The sequence below is a fragment of the Glycine max genome, chromosome 19 (assembly GCF_000004515.6).
Source record: "Glycine max cultivar Williams 82 chromosome 19, Glycine_max_v4.0, whole genome shotgun sequence".
In the NCBI taxonomy this organism is placed as follows: Eukaryota; Viridiplantae; Streptophyta; class Magnoliopsida; order Fabales; family Fabaceae; genus Glycine; species Glycine max.
In genome coordinates, this window is record NC_038255.2 from 16,814,407 (window position 1) to 16,838,257 (window position 23,851).

General features: G+C 37.2%; 1 protein-coding gene and 1 non-coding gene across 2 annotated transcripts; one reads left to right on the forward strand and one right to left on the reverse strand.

The window, feature by feature from the left end:
- The first annotated feature begins 421 nt into the window (after positions 1-421).
- Positions 422-1,441, forward strand: LOC102662193 (uncharacterized). The gene is made up of 2 exons (XM_006604997.1): positions 422-919; positions 1,151-1,441. Exons 1-2 carry the CDS (start codon positions 422-424, stop codon positions 1,439-1,441), a joined length of 789 nt encoding a protein of 262 aa, XP_006605060.1.
- Positions 1,442-4,733: 3,292 nt separating this feature from the next.
- On the reverse strand, positions 4,734-4,840 carry LOC113000515 (small nucleolar RNA R71). Its single transcript, XR_003265848.1, has one exon. It is a non-coding gene; the product is annotated as a small nucleolar RNA R71 (small nucleolar RNA).
- Positions 4,841-23,851: the final 19,011 nt, after the last annotated feature.

The following is a 23,851-nucleotide window of genomic DNA, read 5'->3' on the forward strand; positions in this document are numbered from 1 at the left end:
TTTTGGTAAATTTTAGTGGAATCAGGCTTTGAGAAAGCTATTGCGTTTGTGTTAGATGGATGCCCTACATCTACATCTACATTGTTGCATCATTGTTTCCCACTCTGTCATGAGTTGAAAGCTCTAACCTCTGCTACAAATCAGAAATCAAGCAAACCTTAGATCAACACATTGAAAGTGGTTCACTTTCATTAGAAATCAATAGTAGTGCTTCTCAAGTGGATTCACCCCAACCTATTATTACTAGTCCTGGTAAGAAGCTATTCACAGCTTTGCTAATATAGAACATACAGGCTGATATAGAACATGATGAAGATATTCACAGCTTTGCTAATATGGAGTCTCAGGACAGGAAAGAAGCTATGGAGTTGGGGAATAAGAATATTCATAGATGAATATCCTTTCCTACAACATTAGAGGGATGGGTAGAGGCATTAAATGGGCCTCTATCAGGAATTTGGTGGGGAAATTAAAAATTGATCTTCTCTGTCTTCAAGAAACTAAGAGGGAAGCTATGGATAAAGCTTGCTACCAATCTCTGTGGGGTCAACCTGATGTGGCTTGGGAATGGCAGCCTGCTATGAATGCTGCTGAGGGGCTTCTTTGTGCTTGGAATAATAATACCTTTCAGGTTGACTTTCGTTTTTCTGACAAGGATTTCATTATGCTAGGTGGGGTCTGGCTGCCTGAAATGCAAAGGGTGGTTGTGGTTAATATTTATGCACCTTGTGACCTTCTAGGAAAGAGACAGTTCTGGCAGAATCTAAGGAGTAAAAAGATCCAATCCCAAGACACATGTTGGTGTCTTGTAGGGGATTTCAATTGTATTAGGCACCCTTTAGAAAGAATGGGGAGTAATTGCAGCAGTTCTGATACCAGCACTATAGCTGAATTTAATGATTGGATTGCTGAGTTGGAGGTTGATGATATACCTTGCATGGGAAAGCCTTATACTTAGGTTAGGCCAAATGGAACCTGTAAAAGCAAGCTTGATAGAGTGTTGGTCACTGATGGGTGGTTAGCTAAATGGCCAGATAGTTCTCAATTTAATCTGGAGAGAAACTACTCTGACCACTGCCCTATTATTTTGAAATCTAAGAGCATCGACTAGGGCCCTAAGCCCTTTAACGTTTATGATGCTTGGCTAAAGAACAAGGAGTACCAGAAGGTGGTGAGGGATTGCTGGTCTGCCAATCAGCCCATTGGATGGGGGCGATTTGTTTTAAAAAACAAGCTCAAGATCCTCAAAGCTACATTGAAATTGTGGAGTAAAGTGAATACAGCAGACTTGTGTAACAAGATGAAGCAACTTCAGCAGAATCTGAATGACCTGGAAAATTCTATGTCATCCCAGCCTTCTGTCCAACAAGTCCAGCAGCTGAAGAAACTTCAAGCTGAGCTTTGGGAAAAGGCTAACCTCTATGAATCCACCATGAGATAGAAGTCTAGAAGCAAATGGATTAAGGAGGGGGACAACAACAACATGTATTTTCACAAGTTAATCAACCACAGCAGGAGGAGAAATGCCTTGAGAGGGTTGATGATTGATGACTCTTGGGTTGAAGATCCTAACCTCATTAAGGCTGAAATCTTACAGCATTTTCAGAGTAGATTCCATGAATCCCAGCTTCATAGACCTACCCTGGATGGGGTCTCCTTCAATTCTTTAACTCCTATTCAGAGGGATTTTTTGGTAGAACCTTTTAAAGAAGAGGAAGTGAGATGTGCTATGTGGAGCTGTGGGAATGATAAAAGCCCGGGGCCAGACGGGTTCAATTTCAAATTTATTAAGCCTTTTTGGAAGGAGCTAAAACCTGAATTTCTTAGGTTTATTGCAGAATTCTTTGTTAATGCTTCTTTCCCTAAAGGAAGTAACTCCTCCTTTATTGCTCTTATACCTAAGCTAAAGGATCCCCAGGTTATTAGTGATTTCAGACCTATCTCCCTCATAGGCTGCATCTACAAAGTTATTGCTAAAATGTTGGCTAACAGGCTGAGAAAGGTCATGCCTCAGCTTATTGATGAAAGGCAGTCAGCTTTTGTTAAAGGGAGACAATTGTTGCATGGAGTTTGGGTGGCTAATGAAGTGGTTGAGGAGGCTAGGAGGTCTAAGAGGTCTTGCATGGTTTTCAAAGTGGACTTTGAGAAGGCTGATGTGCCATCATTTTCTTCTATTTTCTAAACCCTTTTTGAACCATTTTAATTATTGATTGGTCTTAATTGTCAATTAATTAAGCAGTTTTATTATTTGGGCTCATTTAGCTAATTCGATATTTTTAATCTAATTTCAGGAATTAATGAAACATTGGGCTTAATCCGGATTTTGGTTGTGGACTTGAAGAGGGCAAATAAAGCAGCGCTTACCTTAGTTAATTTCTAATTAGGAAATTTCTCAATTTTATTTTATGTTGTTCAGTGTTTATTTCATTTTGGGCCAGAGTATTGTAATAGGGCCCAGTGACTTTGAGTGACTCTTTTTAAATAGCTGCCTTGGGATTCGTGCAGGGCATTATGTTATGCTATTTTCATTATTCAGAGCTTTGGTTTTAGGTTTTCACGTTTTTCTGTTCCCTTGTTACGGTTTTCGTTCTTAATGCAAATTTCCGTTTTCTGCTTCTAATTACGAGTTCATTTTTACTTCTTCTTCTACTTTCATTTACGTTTCTGTCTCATTTACGTTTCTGTTCATTTACGTTTCTGCTTCATGTTTCATTTGCATTTTCAGTTTGAATCCATGGAAGGCTAGATTTTCTGGTGTTGTTTCCTTTTGAGGACGAAGCCCAACTCTCTTTGAGGTTTCGCTTGTAATGTGGTTCCCTGGCAATTTTCCCTTCACCAGTTATCCCAAATTCGTGAATATTAATCAGTGCACGCTTCGTGTTCGATTAATTGCCTCTGAGCCTAACTTGCGTTCATGCTTAATGGACGAAGGGCTAACTGGTGTATGTGGTGCCTAATCACGTATTGACAACCCTAAGTTGATTTTCGCATAGTAAATTGAAATAGGGTTGGATTAAGTGGTTGACTGTTAGGGACGAATTCTCCATAACCCAGGATAAGAGAATGGCTTCTGAATCAAAGGAAACAACCCGTTTTTAATATTAGTAGTTTCGTATTCCAGTTTACTTGTTCTGCTCTTTAATCACAAAACAAACAACCCCCCCCCAATCGTTACTGTTACTGCAAGTATATTATGAACAATTGGTGTGTCACTGCTCGTTGGGAAACGACCTAGGATCACTTCCTAGTTACTGCATTTTCATGTTTATTTGATTCGGGTACGGCCTCGATCAAATTTGGCGCCGTTGCCGGGGAGCAGTGTCCAAAGGTTCATAATAGCTAGCTAGTGTTGTGTGTTTAATCCTTTCGTGTTTTATGTTTAATTGTTAGTATTGTGTTAGTATGTGTGTTAGTGTTGTTTAGTGTCCTGGTATTTTGTTTAGTGTGTGTTCTGTTTCAGTTTTCCCATTAAGCGTTTCCCCTGTTTCAGTCTTGGGTGTTTTGCTGTGAATAGTGTTTTGCGGCGGACTTAGCGACCACTTTTGCTTGCGGCAAAACAGAGTAGTAGTAGAAATCAATTAGAGACGGATTTTAGCGACCATCCATGCTGAATTATTTGTGATTTTTTGTTTTAGTAGCTAGGGTTGTTATTTTTGGCTGAATTTTTTTGTGGTAACTTCTTTTAATCCATATTTTGTGGGAAAAATAGCTAGAGCCTTTAGTTTGGTCAGATTTGAAAGTTCCAAAAAACTAGCAAATTTTGTGTTTGTCAAAACTTCAAACGGCCATAACTTTTGCTCCGGTTATCAGAATCGCAATTATTATATATGCATTTGGGGTAGAAAAAAATTTCCTACGCCGTGGCAGCAGGCCATATAGGTCTCCATCGTCCAAAAAAAAGAGATTCTGTCAAAAGTTTTTTATTTTTCAAGTTTTATTCACTTATTTTTCTTAACCCACCAATTTTAGTTTTCATAGTTAGACTTTGAATTTTTGTCTGAAATTTTTTGTGCTATCATTTGCTCACAAAATTTCAAGTCATTTGGATATCATTTGAGGGTAGCTGTAGTTCAAACCTGCACCTTTATTTACATGACAAGGCAACTAGTTGTGCATGCTGAATGTAGTGTATGACTAGAGGCAATCCATATGACTTACAACCCTTTGACCCTGAGATAGATAGGACATTTCATAGATTAGTTAGGCATCATTTTATACCTTTTGATCATCCTGAGCATTCCATTACTGGTGAATCTGTGCATTCTGTTATTGGTGATTTTGAACATCCTGATTTGGAGCATTATAATTTTGAGCATTATGATTCTGAGCATTCTGATTTTGCACATTCTGAGAACATGGCACAACCTCCACCCCGTGAGAGGACTCTAAGGGAAATGGCTGCACCTGATTTCACCTACGAAAGCTTGTGCATCCAATACCCTGATGAGGATGTCCCATATGTTCTTAAAACTGGACTGATTCATTTGCTTCCAAAGTTTCATGGCCTTGCAGGTGAAGACCCGCACAAACATTTGAAGGAATTTCATATTGTCTGCTCCACCATGAAACCCCCAGATGTCCAGGAGGATCACATATTTCTGAAGGCTTTTCCTCATTCTCTGGAGGGAGTGGCAAAGGACTGGCTGTATTACCTTGCTCCAAGGTCCATCACGAGCTGGGATGACCTTAAGAGAGTATTCTTAGAAAAAATTTTCCCTGCTTCCAGGACCACAACCATCAGGAAAGATATCTCAGGTATTAGACAACTCAGTGGAGAGAGCCTGTATGAGTACTGGGAGCGATTTAAAAAACTATGTGCCAGTTGCCCTCACCATCAGATTTCGGAGCAGCTTCTGCTCCAATATTTTTATGAAGGACTCAGTAATATGGAGAGAAGTATGATAGATGCTGCCAGTGGTGGAGCCCTTGGAGACATGACTCCTGCTGAAGCCAGAAATTTAATTGAGAAGATGGCTTCCAACTCTCAGCAGTTTAGCGCCAGAAATGATGCCATAGTCATTAAAGGAGTGCATGAGGTAGCTACAAACTCAGCTGCATCATCTAAGACTAAGAAGCTTGAAGGAAAAATGGATGCATTGGTTAACTTGGTAACCCAGCTGGCCTTGAATCAGAAATCTGTACCTGTTGCAAGGGTTTGTGGTTTGTGCTCCTCTGCTGACCACCATACAGACCTTTGCCCTTCCATGCAGCAACCTGGAGCAATCGAGCAGCCTGAAGCTTATGCTGCAAATATTTACAATAGACCTCCTCAACCTCAGCAGCAAAATCAACCACAGCAGAACAATTATGACCTCTCCAGCAACAGATACAACCCTGGATGGAGGAATCACCCTAACCTCAGATGGTCCAGCCCTCAGAACCAACAACAGCAGCCTGTTCCTTCCTTCCAAAATGCTGCTGGCCCAAGCAGACCATACATTCCTCCACCAATCCAACAACAGCAACAACCCCAGAAACAGCCAACAGTTGAGGCCCCTCCACAACCTTCCCTCGAAGAACTTCTGAGGCCAATGACTATGCAGAACATGCAGTTTCAGCAAGAGACCAGAGCCTCCATTCAGAGCTTAACCAATCAGATGGGACAATTGGCTACCCAATTGAATCAACAACAGTCCCAGAATTCTGACAAGTTGCCTTCTCAAGCTGTCCAAAATCCCAAAAATGTCAGTGCCATTTCATTGAGGTCGGGAAAGCAGTGTCAAGGACCTCAACCCGTAGCACCTTCCTCATCTGCAAATGAACTTGCCAAACTTCACTCTACTCCAGAAAAAGGTGATGACAAAAATTAACCTAACAATTTTTGTACAGGTGAATCTTCTTCCACAGGTAATTCTGATTTGCAGAAGCAGCACATTCCCCCTCTTCCATTCCCTCCAAGAGCAGTTTCCAACAAAAAAATGGAAGAGGCAGAGAAAGAGATCTTGGACACGTTTAGAAAAGTAGAGGTAAACATACCTCTGTTGGATGCAATAAAGCAAATTCCAAGATATGCCAAATTCTTGAAGGAGTTGTGCACTAATAAGCGGAAGCTTAAAGGAAGTGAACGAATTAGCATGGGCAGAAATGTCTCCACATTGATTGGTAAATCTGTTCCTCAAATTCCTGAAAAATGCAAGGATCCAGGTACATTCAGCATACCTTGTATTATAGGGAATAGTAAGTTTGACAATGCCATGCTAGATTTAGGAGCTTCTGTTAGTGTTATGCCTCTGTCTATTTTTAATTCTCTATCTCTAGGTCCCTTGCAGTCAACTGATGTGGTAATTCATTTAGCTAATAGAAGTGTTGCCTACCCTGTTGGTTTCATAGAAGATGTCTTAGTTAGAGTTGGTGAACTGATTTTCCCTGTTGATTTTTATATTTTGAATATGGAAGATGGATTTTCTCAAGGATCAGTTCCCATCATTCTAGGCAGACCCTTTATGAAAATTGCTAGAACTAAGATAGATGTTTATGCAGGCACACTATCCATGGAATTTGGTGATATAATTGTTCATTTTAATATTCTGGATGCTATGAAATACCCATCTGAAGATCTTTCTGTATTTCGTGCTGAAATAATTGACCATGTTGTTGATTAATACATGACTGATCTTTATTCTAATCTGCATGCCTCTCACTCTTCATGCATTGAGTCTGAAATTGTACTTGATCATATGTCTGAATTTGATGCTGAGAGTGAATCTGAGAGTGAATTTGAGAGTGATATTGATTGCATGTCTGGTGGTGGTGTTTTACCTCTTAAGATTGATTTTATAGAGTCAGATAGCACTAACAATGTTTCAGGAAGTACACATACCTCTGACTTTCTTTATGAGGTAAAGGCTGAGAAACCATCTCCTTCTACCACTGTCTAGCCGACCATACCAGAATTGAAGCCTCTGCCATCAAATTTAAAATACGCTTACTTGGATGATAGCAAGAGTTTTCTAGTGATTATATTTGCCTCCCTTGCTGATGAGCAAGAGGAGAAGTTGTTGTCAGTTCTCAAGAAGCATAAGAAGGCTTTAGGCTGGACCCTGGCGGGCATTCCTGGTATTAGCCCATCCACATGTATGCATCGAATAAATTTAGAGGATGGAGCTAAACCAGTAAGACAGCCACAAAGAAGACTCAACCCGGCGATTCTTGATGTAGTGAAGAAGGAGATAACCAAGCTTTTGCAAGCTGGAATCATTTATCCTATCTCCGACAGCCAATGGGTGAGTCCCGTCCAGGTAGTCCCGAAGAAGACCGGCCTCACAGTGATAAAAAATGAGAAGGAGGAGCTAATTCCTACTCGGGTGCAAAACAGTTGGAGAGTCTGCATTGACTATAGGAGGCTGAACCAGGTTACCAAAAAGGACCATTTTCCCCTGCCATTCATTGACCAGATGCTTGAATGCCTGGCAGGTAAATCCCACTACTGTTTCCTTGATGGTTTTTCTGGTTATATGCAAATTACTTTTGCTCCTGAGGATCAGGAAAAGACCACATTCACCTGCCCCTTCGGCACTTTTGCCTATAGGAGGATGCCTTTCGGCCTGTGCAATGCCCCTGGTACCTTCCAGCGGTGCATGATTAGTATTTTCAGTGATTTTTTAGAAAATTGCATAGAGGTGTTTATGGATGATTTCACTGTATATGGATCCTCTTTTGATGGTTGTTTGAATAGTTTGGAAAAAGTTTTGAATAGATGCATTGAAACTAACCTTGTTCTAAATTTTGAAAAATGTCATTTTATGGTTGAGCAAGGTATAGTTTTAGGCCACATTATTTCCAATAAGGGTATTGAAGTAGATCCTGCAAAAATTTCTGTTATTTCACAATTGCCTTACCCCTCTTGTGTGCGAGAGGTGAGATCTTTTCTTGGTCATGCAGGATTCTACAGGCGCTTTATAAGGGATTTTAGCAAAGTAGCCCTTCCATTGTCCAACTTGTTGCAAAAGGAGGTGGAGTTTGACTTTAATGACAGATGCAAAGAGGCTTTTGATTGCCTCAAAAGAGCGCTGACTACCACACCCATCATCCAGGCACCCGACTGGACAGCCCCTTTTGAGCTTATGTGTGATGCATCAAATTATGCATTGGGGGCTGTCCTTGCTCAGAAAATTGATAAATTGCCCAGGGTGATATACTATGCTTCTAGGACTTTAGATTCTACCCAAGCGAATTATACTACTACTGAGAAGGAGCTTCTAGCCATAGTTTTTGCTCTTGAAAAATTTCGATCTTATTTGCTTGGTACCTGCATTATTGTTTATACTGACCATGCAGCTTTAAAGTACTTGTTGAAGAAGGCTGATTCTAAGCCTAGGTTGATCCGATGGATGCTCTGGCTCCAAGAGTTTGACTTGGAGATCCGTGATAGGAGCGGAGCACAAAATCTGGTTGTTGATCATTTGAGTCGGATCGAACGTGTATCTGATGCAGATTCACCTATTCGGGATGATTTCCCGGATGATCATTTGTATATACTGTATAGTATTTCTGACTCTCTTTCTACTCCCTGGTTTGCTAATATTGTCAATTATTTAGTTGCTTCTGTTTTTCCTCCCTTAGCATCTAAGGCCCAAAAAGATAAAATTAAAAGTGATGCTAAGCATTTTATTTGGGATGACCCCTACTTGTGGAAATTGTGCAGTGATCAGGTCATTAGACGGTGCATTCCAGATCATGAGACTGACTCAGTCCTGCAGTTCTGTCATTCTTCCGCACCGGGAGGTCATCTGGGTGTTCAAAGGACAGCTCGCAAAGTTCTTGATTGTGGTTTTTATTGGCCCACCATCTTTAAAGATGTGTGGAAGATTTGCAGCACTTGTGAGCAGTGTCAGAGAGCAGGAAATACACTTACATGGCGACAACAAATGCCTCAGCAACCTATGCTATTTTGTGAGGTGTTTGATGTCTGGGGTATAGATTTCATGGGTCCTTTTCCTGTCTCTTTTGGTTATGTTTACATTCTCCTTGCAGTTGACTATGTTTCAAAATGGGTGGAAGCCAAGCCCACTAGAACTAATGATGCTAAAGTTGTCGCAGACTTTGTCAGGTCTAATCTGTTTTGCAGGTTTGGAGTACCTAAAGCAATTGTTAGTGATCAAGGAACCCATTTTTGCAACAGGACAATGCATGCCCTGCTTAAAAAGTACGGGGTGGTACACAGGGTATCCACACCATACCACCCCCAGACCAATGGACAGGCAGAAATTTCTAACGAGAAATCAAGCGAATTTAGAGAAGATTGTGCAGCCAAGCAGGAAAGATTGGAGTACCAGGCTTGATGATGCTCTCTGGGCACATCGGACTGCCTACAAAGCACCCATAGGAATGTCTCCTTATCGGGTTGTCTTTGGAAAGGCATGTCATCTTCCAGTGGAAATTGAGCACAAAGCTTACTGGGCAGTGAAGACTTGCAACTTCTCTATGGATCAAGCTGGTGAGGAAAGAAAGTTGCAACTGAGTGAGTTAGATGAAATCCGCCTAGAAGCCTACGAGAATGCCAAGTTCTACAAAGAAAAGACCAAGAAGTTCCATGATAGCATGATAGTTAAAAAAGACTTCGTGGTTGGGCAAAAAGTGTTATTGTATAATTCTAGGCTTGGACTCATGAGTGGTAAGTTGAGGTCTAAGTGGATTGGTCCTTTTGTTGTTACTAATGTTTTTCCTTATGGTACAGTTGAGATCAAAAGCGACTCCACAAACAAGAGCTTCAAGGTCAACGGACATCGACTTAAGCCATTCCTCACGAACCCTTCTTTAGTGGACGTAGTGGTGGAAGAGACTTCCTTACTCCACCCTACTCTTCCTCCACCATGACTTAGGGAGTTTTTCTTTTCCTATCTCCTTCTTTGCTTTTATTACACTTGTCCGATTCTCTTTGATGATTTAATTGTTTTTAATCTTTTAATTGTGCTACATTGAGGACAATGTGTTGTTTAAGTATGGGGGGGAGTGTTCTTTGGTTTTGCTAGTTTTGTTGGTTTTGTTAATTTGTTAGTTGTGTTAATTTGTTAATGTTGTTAGTTTCGTCGGATTTTTAGTTTAATATTTTGGGTCAATTTGTGTGCACGTACGACTTTGCATGTTTTTCTTTGAATTATAGGATATGTTCAAGAAATGGGTAATTGTTTTGAAAATAAAAGTTCTTGACATTTTGTGACTTGAAATCCTTGATTCTTCTCTACATGTCATGATAGTTTTGAAAGCTCAATTTGAAAGTGATGAGTTTACCTTTGTGAGAATTTGAGCCATCCATCATCATAATCATTTGGTGTGTTTTGCCCCATTGATTGCTTGCACAATAGCCTTGGCTTGATTCTTGTTGATGCGTCCTAATTCACATGCATATTTGGAAATGATTGAGGCAATTTTGTTCTTATAAGCTTCTAGCCAAATGGACTTACCTTGAATTAATTCCTTTGATAGCCCTTTTGAGCCTTGTTTCCCTTTCCTTGTTTTGAAGCTCACTACAAGCCTTAAGTGAAAAACCATGATATCACCATATCCTTAAGGAATTTTGGAGCTTTGGAATTGTTTTGGGAATAAGTGTGGGGGGTTTTTGTTTCATTGGACAACTTGTTTTGTTGGCTATGCTTCATGATGTATTTTGGGCCATACTTGATGTACATTGTATATTGGTTAAATGTTGGACATGCTGAATGAAATGTTGTTTCTCAAAGGCTATAGAGTAAAAAAAAAATCAAAAAAAAAAATCGAAAAAGAAAAAGAAAAGCAATAAAGTTGAGTGAATAAGATCTTAAATGGCACAAGAATGATGAAACTCTTGGTTCTACTCTTCATGTTTAAATTTTATCTTTACTTCTTTTTATTTTCTTATTTTTTTCTTAATATGCACTTATTCCCCATTGCTCCTCTATTCCTTTGGGATTTAGCCACTTATTCCATATTTCTCCATACCTTGTCCTTGGCCCCATTACAACCTTAAAAGACCTTTTGATCCTCATGTGCTTGTGTTTGTGGGTTGATTGTCAATTTTAGAATCTTGCCAAGTCTATGTGGTGTTTGCTTTCATGGGTGCTTTGAGGGTAAATAGTAGCCTAGACACTTGAGAGATAGAGTGTATATCTTGTGAGGCTTTATCACTTTTCATTCTTGAGCTGATTAACTATTTTGCCATGATTGGGTTGCTTGGATGATTTTCATGAATGTCTTGACTTTTTGGATCTCCTTATGTTAGATGTTACCCATTCCTTTCATTCCTTGATGTTCATTGAGAAATATATGAATGTTTTTGTTTGTCTCTCTTTGATATCATTGGATTTTGTTCTTTGTTTCATTTTGCCCAGGAGTGCAAAAGGCTAAGTATGGGGGGTTTTGATGTGCCATCACTTTCTTCTATTTTCTAAACCCTTTTTGCACCATTTTAATTACTGATTGGTCTTAATTGTCAATTAATTAGGCAGTTTTATTATTTGGGCTCATTTAGCTAATTTGATGTTTTTAATCTAATTTCAGGAATTAAAGAAACATTGGGCTTAATCCGAATTTTGGTTGTGGACTTGAAGAGGGCAAATAAAGCATCGCTTACCTTAGTTAATTTCTAATTAGGAAATTTCGCAATTTTATTTTATGTTGTTCAGTGTTTATTTCGTTTTGGGCCAGAGTATTGTAATAGGGCCCAGTGACTTTGAGTGACTCTTTTTAAATAGCTGCCTTGGGATTCGTGCAGGGCATTATGTTATGCTATTTTCATTATTCAGAGCTTTGGTTTTAGGTTTTCACGTTTTTCTGTTCCCTTGTTACGGTTTTCGTTCTTAATGCAAATTTCCGTTTTCTGCTTCTAATTACGAATTCATTTTTACTTCTTCTTCTACTTTCATTTACGTTTCTGCTTCATGTTTCATTTGCGTTTTCTGTTTGAATCCATGGAAGGCTAGATTTTCTGGTGTTGTTTCCTTTTGAGGACGAAGCCCAACTCTCTTTGAGGTTTCGCTTGTAATGTGGTTCCCTAGCAGTTTTCCCTTCACCAGTTATCCCAAATTCGTGAAAATTAATCAGTGCACGCTTCGTGTTCGATTAATTGCCTCTGAGCCTAACTTGCGTTCATGCTTAATGGACGAAGGGCTAACTGGTGTATATGGTGCCTAATCACGTATTGACAACCCTAAGTTGATTTTCGCTTAGTAAATTGAAATAGGGTTGGATTAAGTGGTTGACTGTTAGGGACGAATTCTCCATAACCCAGGATAAGAGAATGGCTTCTGAATCAAAGGAAACAACCCATTTTTAATATTAGTAGTTTCGTATTCCAGTTTACTTGTTATGCTCTTTAATCACAAAACAAACAAACCCCCTCAATCGTTACTGTTACTGCAAGTATATTATGAACAATTGGTGTGTCACTGCTCATTGGGAAACGACCTAGGATCACTTCCTAGTTACTGCATTTTCATGTTTATTTGATTCGGGTACGGCTTCGATCAAAGGCCTATGACTCCGTGTCTTGGCAATTTCTTTTTTACATGATGAGAAGAATGGGGTTTCATGAGAGATGGATAAGGTGGATCAGGGGCTGTCTCACCTCAGCTACTATGTCTATCCTTGTGAATGACAGCCCCACTACTGAATTCAAGCCTCAAAGAGGGTTGAGACAAGGGGATCCATTGGCCCCTCTTCTATTTGATTTAGTGGTTGAAGGCTTGATAGGTTTGATGAGGGAAGCAGTATCAAAACACTGCTTTACAAGTTTCTTGGTGGGGAACAATAAGGTGCCTATGGATGTTCTTCAATATGCTGATGTTACTATATTCTTTGGAGAATCATCCATGGACAATGTCAAAGCTGTGAAGGTTATTCTCAGGAGTTTTGAGTTGGTCTCTGGATTGAGAATTAATTTTGCTAAGAGCAAATTTGGAGTTGTAGGTCAGTCTGAGGAGTGGTGCCTTCATGCTGCAGATTACCTCAATTGTGCTCTGCTCCAATTTCCTTTCTGCTATTTAGGTATTCCTATTGGAGTCAACCTCAAAAGAAAGGTGGTGTGGGATCCTATAATTAGGAAATTTGAGGCTAGGATGAATAGGTGGAATCAAAGAAACATCTCCATGGCTGGCAGACTCACTCTTATTAATGTTGTCCTAACAGCATTACCTCTGTTCTACTTGTCTTTTTTCAGGGCCCCTAAAGCAGTGATCAATAGGTTATCTGCCATTCAAAGACAATTTCTTTAGGGTGGTAACCGAGAAGGGAAGAAGATTGCCTGGGTATCTTGGAGACAATGTTGTGCTTCTAGAGATGTGGGAGGTCTGGGGATCAAAGATCTTAACATCCTAAATAATGCTCTCCTAATCAAGTGGAAATGGCTGATGTTTCATCAACCACACCAGCTTTGGAATAGGATTTTGATATCTAAATATAAAGGCTGGAGAGGATTGGATCAGGGGCCTCAAAAATATTATTTTTCTCCCTGGTGGGCTGACCTAAGGACTATTAATCAACACCAGAGTATGATTGCTGCCTCTAATCAATTCTGCTGGAAGGTGGGTAGGGGTGACCAAATTCTGTTTTGGGAAGATGCTTGGGCTGATGATGGGATTCCCCTCAAAGACCAATTTCCAAAATTATACCGAATTTCCTCCTAAAGAAATCTCATTGTGGCTGATATGGGATCCTTCTCCGAAAGTGGGTCGGAATGGAATCTCCTTTGGAGAAGAAACCTGTTTGATAATGAGATGGGAATAGCTTCAAAATTCATTGACCAAATCTCAGCAATCAGGTTAAATAGCAACTTGAAGGACACCTGGGTTTGGAGAGCTGACACTAATGGAATCTTCTCTACCAAATCTGCTTACCAAGTTTTAAAAGATGAGTAGCCTTCTGAAGTTCAGTATTTGGCATTCCATCAACTCTGGGATATTAAAATCCCTCCGAGAGCCTTGTCCTTTGCCTGGAGATTGTTATGGGATAGACTTCCTACTAAGGATAACCTAGCTAGGAGACAAATTCAAACTGACAATGACCTTTGTCCATTCTGCCACAGCAAGCCTGAGTCTGCATCTCATTTATTCTTCACTTGTGACAAAATTCAGCCCCTGTGGTGGGAATTCGTATCCTGGGTGAAGGAAGTCAGAATCATCCATTGTAGACCAATGTATAATTTCCTCCAGCATTCACCTACTGCAGGAACATTGGCTACTGATAGAAGATGGAAAATCTGGTGGTTGGCAGCTACAAACTCAATCTGGAAGCTCAGAAATGATATGATCTTCCATAGTCAATCCTTTGATATTTCTAAGTTGGCAGATAGTACTCTTTTCCTTATGTGGACCTGGTTGAAGGGGTGGGAAAGGGATTTCAATGTCCCTTTTCTCCAGTGGTCCTCAGCAATGTCATTAGCTTTTATTTAATGCTTCTAGGAAGGGTAGGGTATGTGGTTTGTTATTGTGATGGTTGTTTGTTTGTTTTGTTCCTTCAGAAGTCAAACTTTCTTTGTATCCAGTAGTACCACTGGTACTTTTATTCATTAATATAAATTATCTTTGCAATTCAAAAAAAAAAAAAACTAGTCCTGGTAATGCTAATGCATTAGCTGCTGCTGCTCTAGAAAATAAGGATCTAGCATTCCTAGTCGCTCAACTTGGTTCAGATTCACATCAAAGCAACAACAACAACAATAGTGATGGTCATGGTAGACAAAAGTTGGACAATAAAGAAAATGAATATAGAAATGGGTGCAGCTGTGTCAGCAATGCGCATCTGAGACAATAGTCAGATTTCATTCAGGAAAGTAGCAGAAAATATGTCGCAGCCTTCATGTGCTTATATTGCAAGCAGGCTAGGAAAAGGTGATTAGTGAACTGGAATATACAATATGGAAAGGAAAAAAAGCTGCCTAAAGTTCTCTAATGAAAAGGGGCTTATAAACAGTGCTTGCTTGCTTGATAGCTAGCTTACACCATTCTTTCCTGGGGAAGGATAGGACTATAGATGTAATGTAATTTAGTTCTCAAGATAGTAATAAAAGCCCCATAATTTCTATTTCTATTTTTTACACGTTTAAAACTCAAACATATAAAATATAAAATATATAAGAAACTAACAAAGATAAAGACAAAAAAAAGGAAATATAAACTCACCTCACTTTTTCATTAGAAGGAACAGATTGTACGAAGGCTAAAGGATTCAATCTTACTTTTGGCATTGATAGAGGTTGAGATATTCCAGTGGTTGTAACCTATGAACAAAGAAGCTATCAGTAAAGCAATAAATAATTATACCCATGCTACATAGCCTAACTGCTTTTTTTAAAAAAAATTATAGCCATGCTAGATAGCCTAACCCACTATCAAAAAGTTGATGGGTTGACCTTCAAATAAGTTTAAAAAAAGGGCAGTTGACCCACCAACCCACCATTGGCCTAGGTTGACTTGTTTTTCCATCTACAAATCATGCATCATATATAAATGGAAAAGCTGCTTCCCACAAACTAACTACCACTATTCTTTTCGGCCAAGCAAAAACAAAAGTGAAAGTTAAAGCTAGTTTCATATGTTTTACCAACAAAATTGAACCCTGAATTCCAGACTCAACTTTTATTGTCTTTGTAATGTCATTCTATAAGAATCCAATTACTTTTAAAAGGTTTGGACAAAGAGATTCTCATGGAAAGAAAATACAAAGGCAATACAAGTTCATTTAATAGCTTTAGATGCAACTATAAAGTAGTTCCATGAATAAGATGGAGCTACTAGTTCAAAAATTGAGAGTTCAAAAATTGATGTATTAAGATTTTGAGTTGAATGTCATGTTTACTTTATTTATTTATATTAATGCTTTGCATTTTGGTGTCTCATTGAAATGAAATAAACTTGGTGCATTGAATAGTCATCAACTTCTCCCTCTCAATCCATTGATCTGGCCATTGTCTCACTCAAGACTTGAGTCCCACGATAAAAGTATGAAACTTAAGACCTTGGAGTACTTTTCAATTACATCAGTAACTTATGTGATGAGATTCTCTCAAAATTCTTAATAAGAAGCTCTCCCAAGGTTCTCCCAAACTCTTACAGTTTAAGAGCTTCTCACCATGTCTCTCATGTTATAATTTAAGCTATGATAATAATTTCATCTCTATCCAAAGAGAAAAACATATATAAAAGGTTGAATTATAAGACAACCACGTTTTGAGAAGATAGCCATATAATGTGAACCAATATTCAATAGGAATGTCCAAAACTGAACCAAATCAATAACTGAAAAAAAAATTGTATTTTCTTTTGAGTTCAGTTTAATTTTTTATGACAATATTGAATTGATCCTAACAGAAGTTATTCTGGATTGTACTTCCTCACATTGCTACAAATGCTCAGACTCTTTTTATGACAATATTCCATAGTGATAGTAACCCGAGGAAAGCAAATGGAAAATACTAATGAACATTAAACTGGACCATACCAACATATAAATTCATTTATTAGAGTAAAAATGGTAGGCTAATTATACAGGAAAAGCTAATACTTCATTGTGAGTTCAGTCTTGATAACATACTAGCAACATTTAGTGTAATAGTCTTTTTTCTTGTGTACAATGATTGTCTTAAGTTAGAACCTATGATCTCAAGTATACTATCTAAATTCTTCACCACTTAGCTGACTCTAGTTGGTTTAGTGTAATAGTATTTGATCGATACAAAGATGGCACGTCTAATTTTAGAAGTATTATCATAACAATGGTTGGAAGATACTTGAAACCTAACCTTTTAGACCAAAGCCAAAATCAAACAACTAAAACAGAAACTAAGTGTCTAATAGATAGGACCAATGAATGATTATATTTTTGAAACATAATCATAGTAACACGAATGGGTAAGAAAAACTAACTGGTTTTGAAACAAAATTAACTATAATGACTTAGTATCGTCTTAGTCTAATTTAAATCTCCAAATTCACAGTAACATGAACGGATAACAAAACCTATTGTTTGGAAAAATAATCATATTGCCTAGTCTCAGCTTAGTCAAATATCAATCATATTAGTTAGTCTAACTAAGGTTTCGAAACATGACAACAGAGACAGACCACTAAACAATGGATTTTCATCATTAACATAGAACAGAGACATACCTTTGATGGCTTCCTTGGGAGTCTTAAAGCCAAGCACCATGGACTTCCAAAATCGATTCCCACCCTTTACGGGACTCTTTCCTTTCCTAGATTTCTTCGACCTGTGAAAGTGAGCAAATATTAAAATGAGGAACGCCTAATGTTAAAATGAAAGGATGTACCTCAATCGATAAGTGGCAGACACGAACTCCACAATGTGGTTGCAGTCATGGAAGCGCAGCCCAGTTTGCGACAAAGACGAACTCAGGCAGAAGGAGAAAGAAGAAGAACGCCCTGGGAGTCTTAAGGCGAACCACAATGGACTTCCAAAATAGATTCCCACCCTTTCTGGGACTCTTTGGTTTTCTAGTTTTCTTCGAGCTGTGAAAGTGAGCAAATGTTAAAATTAGGAACGCCTAATGTTAAAACGAAAGGACGTACCTCAATCGATAAGTGGCAAAGACGAACTCCACAATGTGGTTGCAGTCACGGAAGCGGATGCCAGTTTGCGACAAAGATGAACTCAGGCAGAAGGAGAAAGAAGAAGAACGATAAGGTTCAAGTGCGCGGGTTGTGCAATTTCAGATTTTTAATATATAATGATAACAACATCGGTTTTCTTAAAACCGATGTTAACATCAACTCGATAACATCGGTTTTTCCCAAACCGATGTTAACAATGAGATACTAACATCGGTTTTTCTAAAACCGATGTTAACTACTCCTTAGTAACATCGGTTATTAAAATAACTGATGTTAATATTGTGTAGTTAACATCGATTTTGGAAAAACCGATGTTAACTAAGTCTACTTATTTACAAAAATTCCATCGTGCTTTTGTTAACATCGATTTTGTGAATAACCGATGTTAACCGTCCGATGTTAAATCTAAAAATTGTAGTAGTGAATATCATATGCAATATTACGAGCCAATTGCAATAAGTCCGCACGAGTAGCAAACACGTACAAAAGAGATAATACATGTTTAGTCTTCTTAGAAAATTCATTTACTTACTTTAACAAAATACAAAATCATATTATTACATGAGAAGTATTGAAGGCATTAGAACAATCAATATTTTCAAACACATCAGGTTCCTTTCCATTGTCTTCATTCATATTAACTTCTTCAGACATTATGCTCTCATATGTTTACTAATCTTCGTCCATCTTAACAAAACATTAAAAATAATTCAATGAAAAACTAATGACAACTGATGAAATTTCATATGTATAACCTATACGGATTGACATAATAATTCATAGCTCTATATACATATAACAATAATTTATCTCTTAATAAATATATGAATTGTTGTCACTTATAATTAATTCTAATTATTTATAAATAAATCTATTTATTTTAAAAAAAAATTCACATTGAAATTTATTTTAAAATCTTCTGCACTAGATAAGTATGTACATACACTACTACAAAAGCTTCATTTTACGACGTGGGATCTACGATGGTTCATGAAGAACCAATTTAGAAGGTGTCGCGGTGGCATTTTTGTAATTAGGAGCAAAGCTTTTGGTTTTTACATCACGATTTCTAAGACGGTTGTACATAACCGTCTTAGAATGCTTAACGATGGCATTTTTGCAATTATCGGAAACTTAAACAAAGACGTTTTTGCTGAAGGACCATCTTTGTTTGAGAAACCCTAATTTATAATGTGATGTGTTGCTCAGGGTCATCTCATTGAAAGATTTTGTGCGTGCGTTCCTCTGATTGTCCTCTCCAGCTGTCTTCTCCGGCCATGGTTAGCTTGGTAAGCTTCGATTGTCGTGCATTTGTTTCATTATTTTTGGATTTCAACTCGTGCTCATTCAATGTGTGCTCTACAGATGCACAGAGAATTGCACAGTCTTGCATTAGAAAAGGTTAGGAATTTTAGAATACTTAATCGCGCATTTCTCCCTCGTTCCTCCGACGGCGTGGTGGTCATCGGCTTCATCGCGCGGCGGCACGACGATTCTGCGCAGCTCCTCAACCGCGTCATCGACTTCAATGCCTTTGCCTCCGGCAACCTCGATGTGCCGCTGCTCGTCGATGATGAGGAGTCGAAGGAGTGGTTCGAGCGGAGGAGAATGAACTACTTTCACGACCACGACAAGGGGATTTTGTTCCTTTAGTTCTCTTCCACTCGCTGTCTCGTGATTCACGCCGCCAGGATTTGATTCCGCCGTCGAAGAGCACGAGTTTGGCGACCTCCAGGGAATGCTTTTCATGTTCTCTGTAAGTGATTTTCTTCACTCTTCTAAACATCTTATATTATGCAGAATATTTAAGTATGAACAACTTAATCTCTTTGTCTCTTTGTCTGAATTACAGACATAGAGAATTTGATAATGTTTTGCTTATTTTTAGCAAGAAGTTTGCAGAATTAGTGTAGGATTTACTAATTTATATCATGAAAGAGTTTCAGTGAATTTGATAATACTTGCTTTCAAAGATCCTGCCAGGTATATGTTCACTTGCAACACCTTTTCCCACTCCCTTTCAAATACTTGTTACAAGCTAGCCATTTATGGGTATCAGTAGCAGTCAAAGAGTAATAAGGAAAAGGTACATGGCTATTGCTGAAATTTGGATTTGGACAACTCAACCTCCTTTTTTAGAAAAACATGAATTATTCTGCTGACTGATTGGAATCAATCAAATTAGTTTTATTTTGGATTTTCTTTGCTATATATTCATTTCTTGGGGATATGTATACATTTGTACTATGTTCCTTGCAGGAGGTAATTCAATTGGAAATCAGTCCTTCCATGGAGAAAGGAAGAAAAGGTTTTATTTCATTTATTATCATTGAACTTTGTTTAAGTTTGGTCATTGTATTTTTCAGTTTGAAAAGTGAATGATTTGCATCATGAAGTATTTTATACCCTTGTTTCAAGTTATTATGCTTGGTTTTATGTTATTTGTTAATCATGGTTAGTCTAGTTTCTATTTCAACCGAAGATGTAGAAATGTGGTTAAGGTGATTTCTATACTTAAAGAACGTGTCATAGGCTTTAGCAAAAGAGAAATATCAAAAGAAAGGGGAAAAAGATTTCTATTGAATATAATAATTGAAGATTACTGTTGTATATAATTGATTAATGACAAATAAAGGAACTATCAAATATCTTAATAACAAGGTTGGCAGAGTTGTCTGATGGTTGTGTTAATTGCTTGCTTTCACTATATTAGTTGACCTTATATCCTCTAAGGATAGTCACTAGAAATTACTACCTATAACTGTAAATTCATTTTTATAACTACGGCAGATAATAGTTTAATATACGGGATTTTAGAAGATGGAAACTCGTTCTACTTGACCTTGGCTTCACATGTTTTTATCAAGCATGTGCCTTTCTAGTGTCACAGCTGAAAGAACATAGTGCCTCAACCTTATTACCTCTTTCTTAGCAGTTAAGATTGGGTCATTGTAAGAATTGTCAGTTAAAATTGATAGAAAATTTCAAGGTTTAGTTTTACTTGTGTATGCTTTATTAGGATTTAGAGTGAAAGACTTAAAGAAAAAGAAAAAGTGTAATGATTAATTTCTTATTCTGTTACTTGAGTTTTAGCAGCATGTGGTTCTAAGAGAAAGCCCCAAAGTTTCAAGGATGAGGATCACTATATAAGTTCAATACCAAAAAATCAAGTAAATCACTATCTTCCCTTTCTTGGGGTTCTATAGTACTTAAGTTAGTTATGATCTTCCCTTTTGCTTTAGGCACATACTATCTGCATGTTACTTTGTATTTTCCTTCCACCTAAGCAGGCTGATGTCCCATCTTTTGGAAATTTGTTTTCAAAATATTCTAAACTATACTGCTTCAGGTTCTTGAGATTCTGGAATTATATAGGCGTATATACGAAGAGTATTTGGCAGTGTTGAGGTATATGTATGATATTCTTGCATAAATAGTTATGTTATTTTAATGGTGTAAGCTGCTTATAAAATTTTGATGTTCAATTTTGCTAGGCGTTTATTCCAAACACTGTCCAAGGTGCAACTTCTCATTGTTGGGCCAAAATTTTGCTAAAATGTTTGACATAAACTTTGAAAATGAAAAGGGAGAGAAAGGAATGGTCTGGCAGAATTCATGGGCCTATAATACTCGAACTGTAAGCTTTAATTTCTTGAAAAGTTTTTAGCTTTCGCAATTAAAGTAAATTTTGAGAACAAAAAAAAAATCAAAAATAAAAATTGTTACCTTAACTCCCTCTTCTTCTATTTCTAATTATCGGAGATTTTTACTTATCCATGCATAGTTGTGGTGAGAACACTAGTCTCTTGTGCAATACCTAGTTTTTTGGGGGGAATAAAACTGAAGTGTATCATTATAAGTATTTATATAACTATTTTTTAATTAAAATTAGAGTTTTACTTTGGTAAAGTGTTCAATTTTTATTTTGTCTTTATTGTGCGAGTTACTAAGTTAAACTCTAATTTTAGTTTAAAAACACTAGAAAATACATTTAAGGTGTTACTCTTATGTTTTATACAAAAATAAATAGAATAGATTTTGGCACAAATAATGAAATACAAAACAATACTTAGTTAATAAATTTTAAATAGACAAAAAGTAATCAATTCACCTAATTGTGAAATTATTAGTTAATAAATTTTAAATAGACAAAAAGTAATCAATTCACCTAATTGTGAAATTATTAGTATATACTAATAAAACATAGGGAGATAGAAAAATGGACAATTCGTTTATTAAATAAGTGCAGTAAAACTTATAACAAGTACGTCTTCTGTAAGCTTCCATCTCAATACTTTGCAATTTTGAATATTGTATTAAATACAAATGTTTAATTCCTTGTCATGCGCCGCTTATCAATGAAGTTGTAGAAGTAATAATTGAGATATCATCCCTGTTGATTACTTAATCGGTTATATCTAAAATAAATTATTTGCATAAATTATATCTATCCACAATGTGTGTAACACAAGGAACAAGTAATTTGGATCCTCTTTAACTATATGTAGAGGTTTTTATCCCTAACCATGTGAATAGAACCCCACATGTGAAGAGAAAAGTTTCTCTTTGATTGATATTTTCCCCCTTTAACGAATAACATCATTAATATTTGTGTTGCTTATTGATTGCGGTTGATTTACAGGCACCAAGTGCTTTGCATCAGGAAAGGGAGGATAATAGCCAAGGTGTTTTTTTTTGTTATACGTTAACTTACTTTGATAATAGCCAAGGTCACAATTCAATCTATTGTCGATATCCAATTGTCGTTTGCATATATATTTCTCAATTAGGAATGCAAATATGGCAGTGTGTTTCTCGCCCTTGTGGAACGTATGATGCTTATTATTAAAATTTGTGGAGTTCATACATTCCTGTTGTTCTCTCGATTTACTTGTAACATATGCTCTTGATCTCTTTAAATTTTATTTGTTATTAAATTGTGACCAGAAGAAAGAGTTCCATAACAATTCTAATCTGTGTTAGCATTGTGATGGATTAGGAATAGTTCATAATAATTAGAACTCTTGATTATTTAAACATGTCATTCTCTGTCATTGGCAAAAATTAGAATAGAATGAGAAATGGATAGTTTTGTGTTTTGTTCTCCTTGTATACTAAAATTGTCTTTTTCTCAAGATGACACTGCTTTTGAAAAGCAGAGTGCTCTATTTGCTCTTGCTGTCTCAGATATAGTGCTAATAAACATGTGAGTTATTTTTCCTCTTTTTTAGTTTTCACCCTTGTTACATCTTAAATACTGACTAATTTTAGAATTTTTAAGTCTTTAGTTGCTTGTATTTCTTATTTTAATGCTTTTCCATTTCAATCTTCTTTCTTTATGCAACTAATTTCCCTCCCCCTCTGCGATGCTTGTAAACCTCGTGCCATGACATTGGCTGTGAGCAAGCTACAAATAAGCCACTTTTGAAAATTGTTTTTCAGGTATGTGTTGTTGGCCTATTGACTACAAGAAATTATCTTAAATCTTGAACATATATAAACTTGATAGATGTCTCCTTGAAATTGGGCGATTGTAACTAACGCAATCCAACCCCCCAAGAGCATTGAATATAAAAAGATTAAGCCAGAGATGCAAGAGAAGACCATAATGATAGATTTTGGGCCCATGGGCTAAGTATGAGCCCACTTATCTTTGTATATATTATATTAGGATTTCATTATTTATGGGCCTTGTATTTAGGGCTCCATAATGTAGGTATGGTACCCTAGAAATGTAGGATTTTTCAGCCCTTGTATTTTAGGGCACCTAGACTAGTTTTTGTATTACGGGTAGTTTTGTAATTTCACATGCATTAAGTGAATATTTGATGTGTGTTGAGAAATAAATTTAATTGAATTGGGAGAAGCCCAATCCAATTAAATTTTAGAGGGGGAGGTGAGCATTTGCTTGCTACACCTCATTGCCACATCATATAGTCACACTTTATACATATCCTTCATGCTTTACATGCCTCATGACACCTAAGTACACTTAGTGGAGAATCTTGGACTTGATCTTGGATTAGTGGCCTGAACCATAGCTAAAATTTTGGCTCCACAAATTCAATTTCAAATTCAAGTGAAATTTGAATAGAAATTCAAATTTTCCTCCAATTTTGTATGATACTTAGGCTATAAATAGAGGTCATGTGTATGCATTTTTTTGGAACTTTGATCATTTGAAAATTAAACTTCAGATTTCAGAGCTCTCTTAGAGCACAAAATTTCAAAGCTTTCAAATTTAGGAAATTTTTCCTTAGGATAGTGAGTGTTTTGTTGGGAACCTTAAATGAGGTCATCCAAATACTCTT

Coding starts and splice junctions, on each gene's coding strand:
- LOC102662193 (XM_006604997.1), top strand. CDS start 422: ATGGGTAGAGGCATTAAATGGGCCTCTATCAGGAATTTGGTGGGGAAA. Junction 920..1,150: donor ATTGGATTGCTGAGTTGGAG/GTTGATGATATA, acceptor GCTTGGCTAAAG/AACAAGGAGTACCAGAAGGT.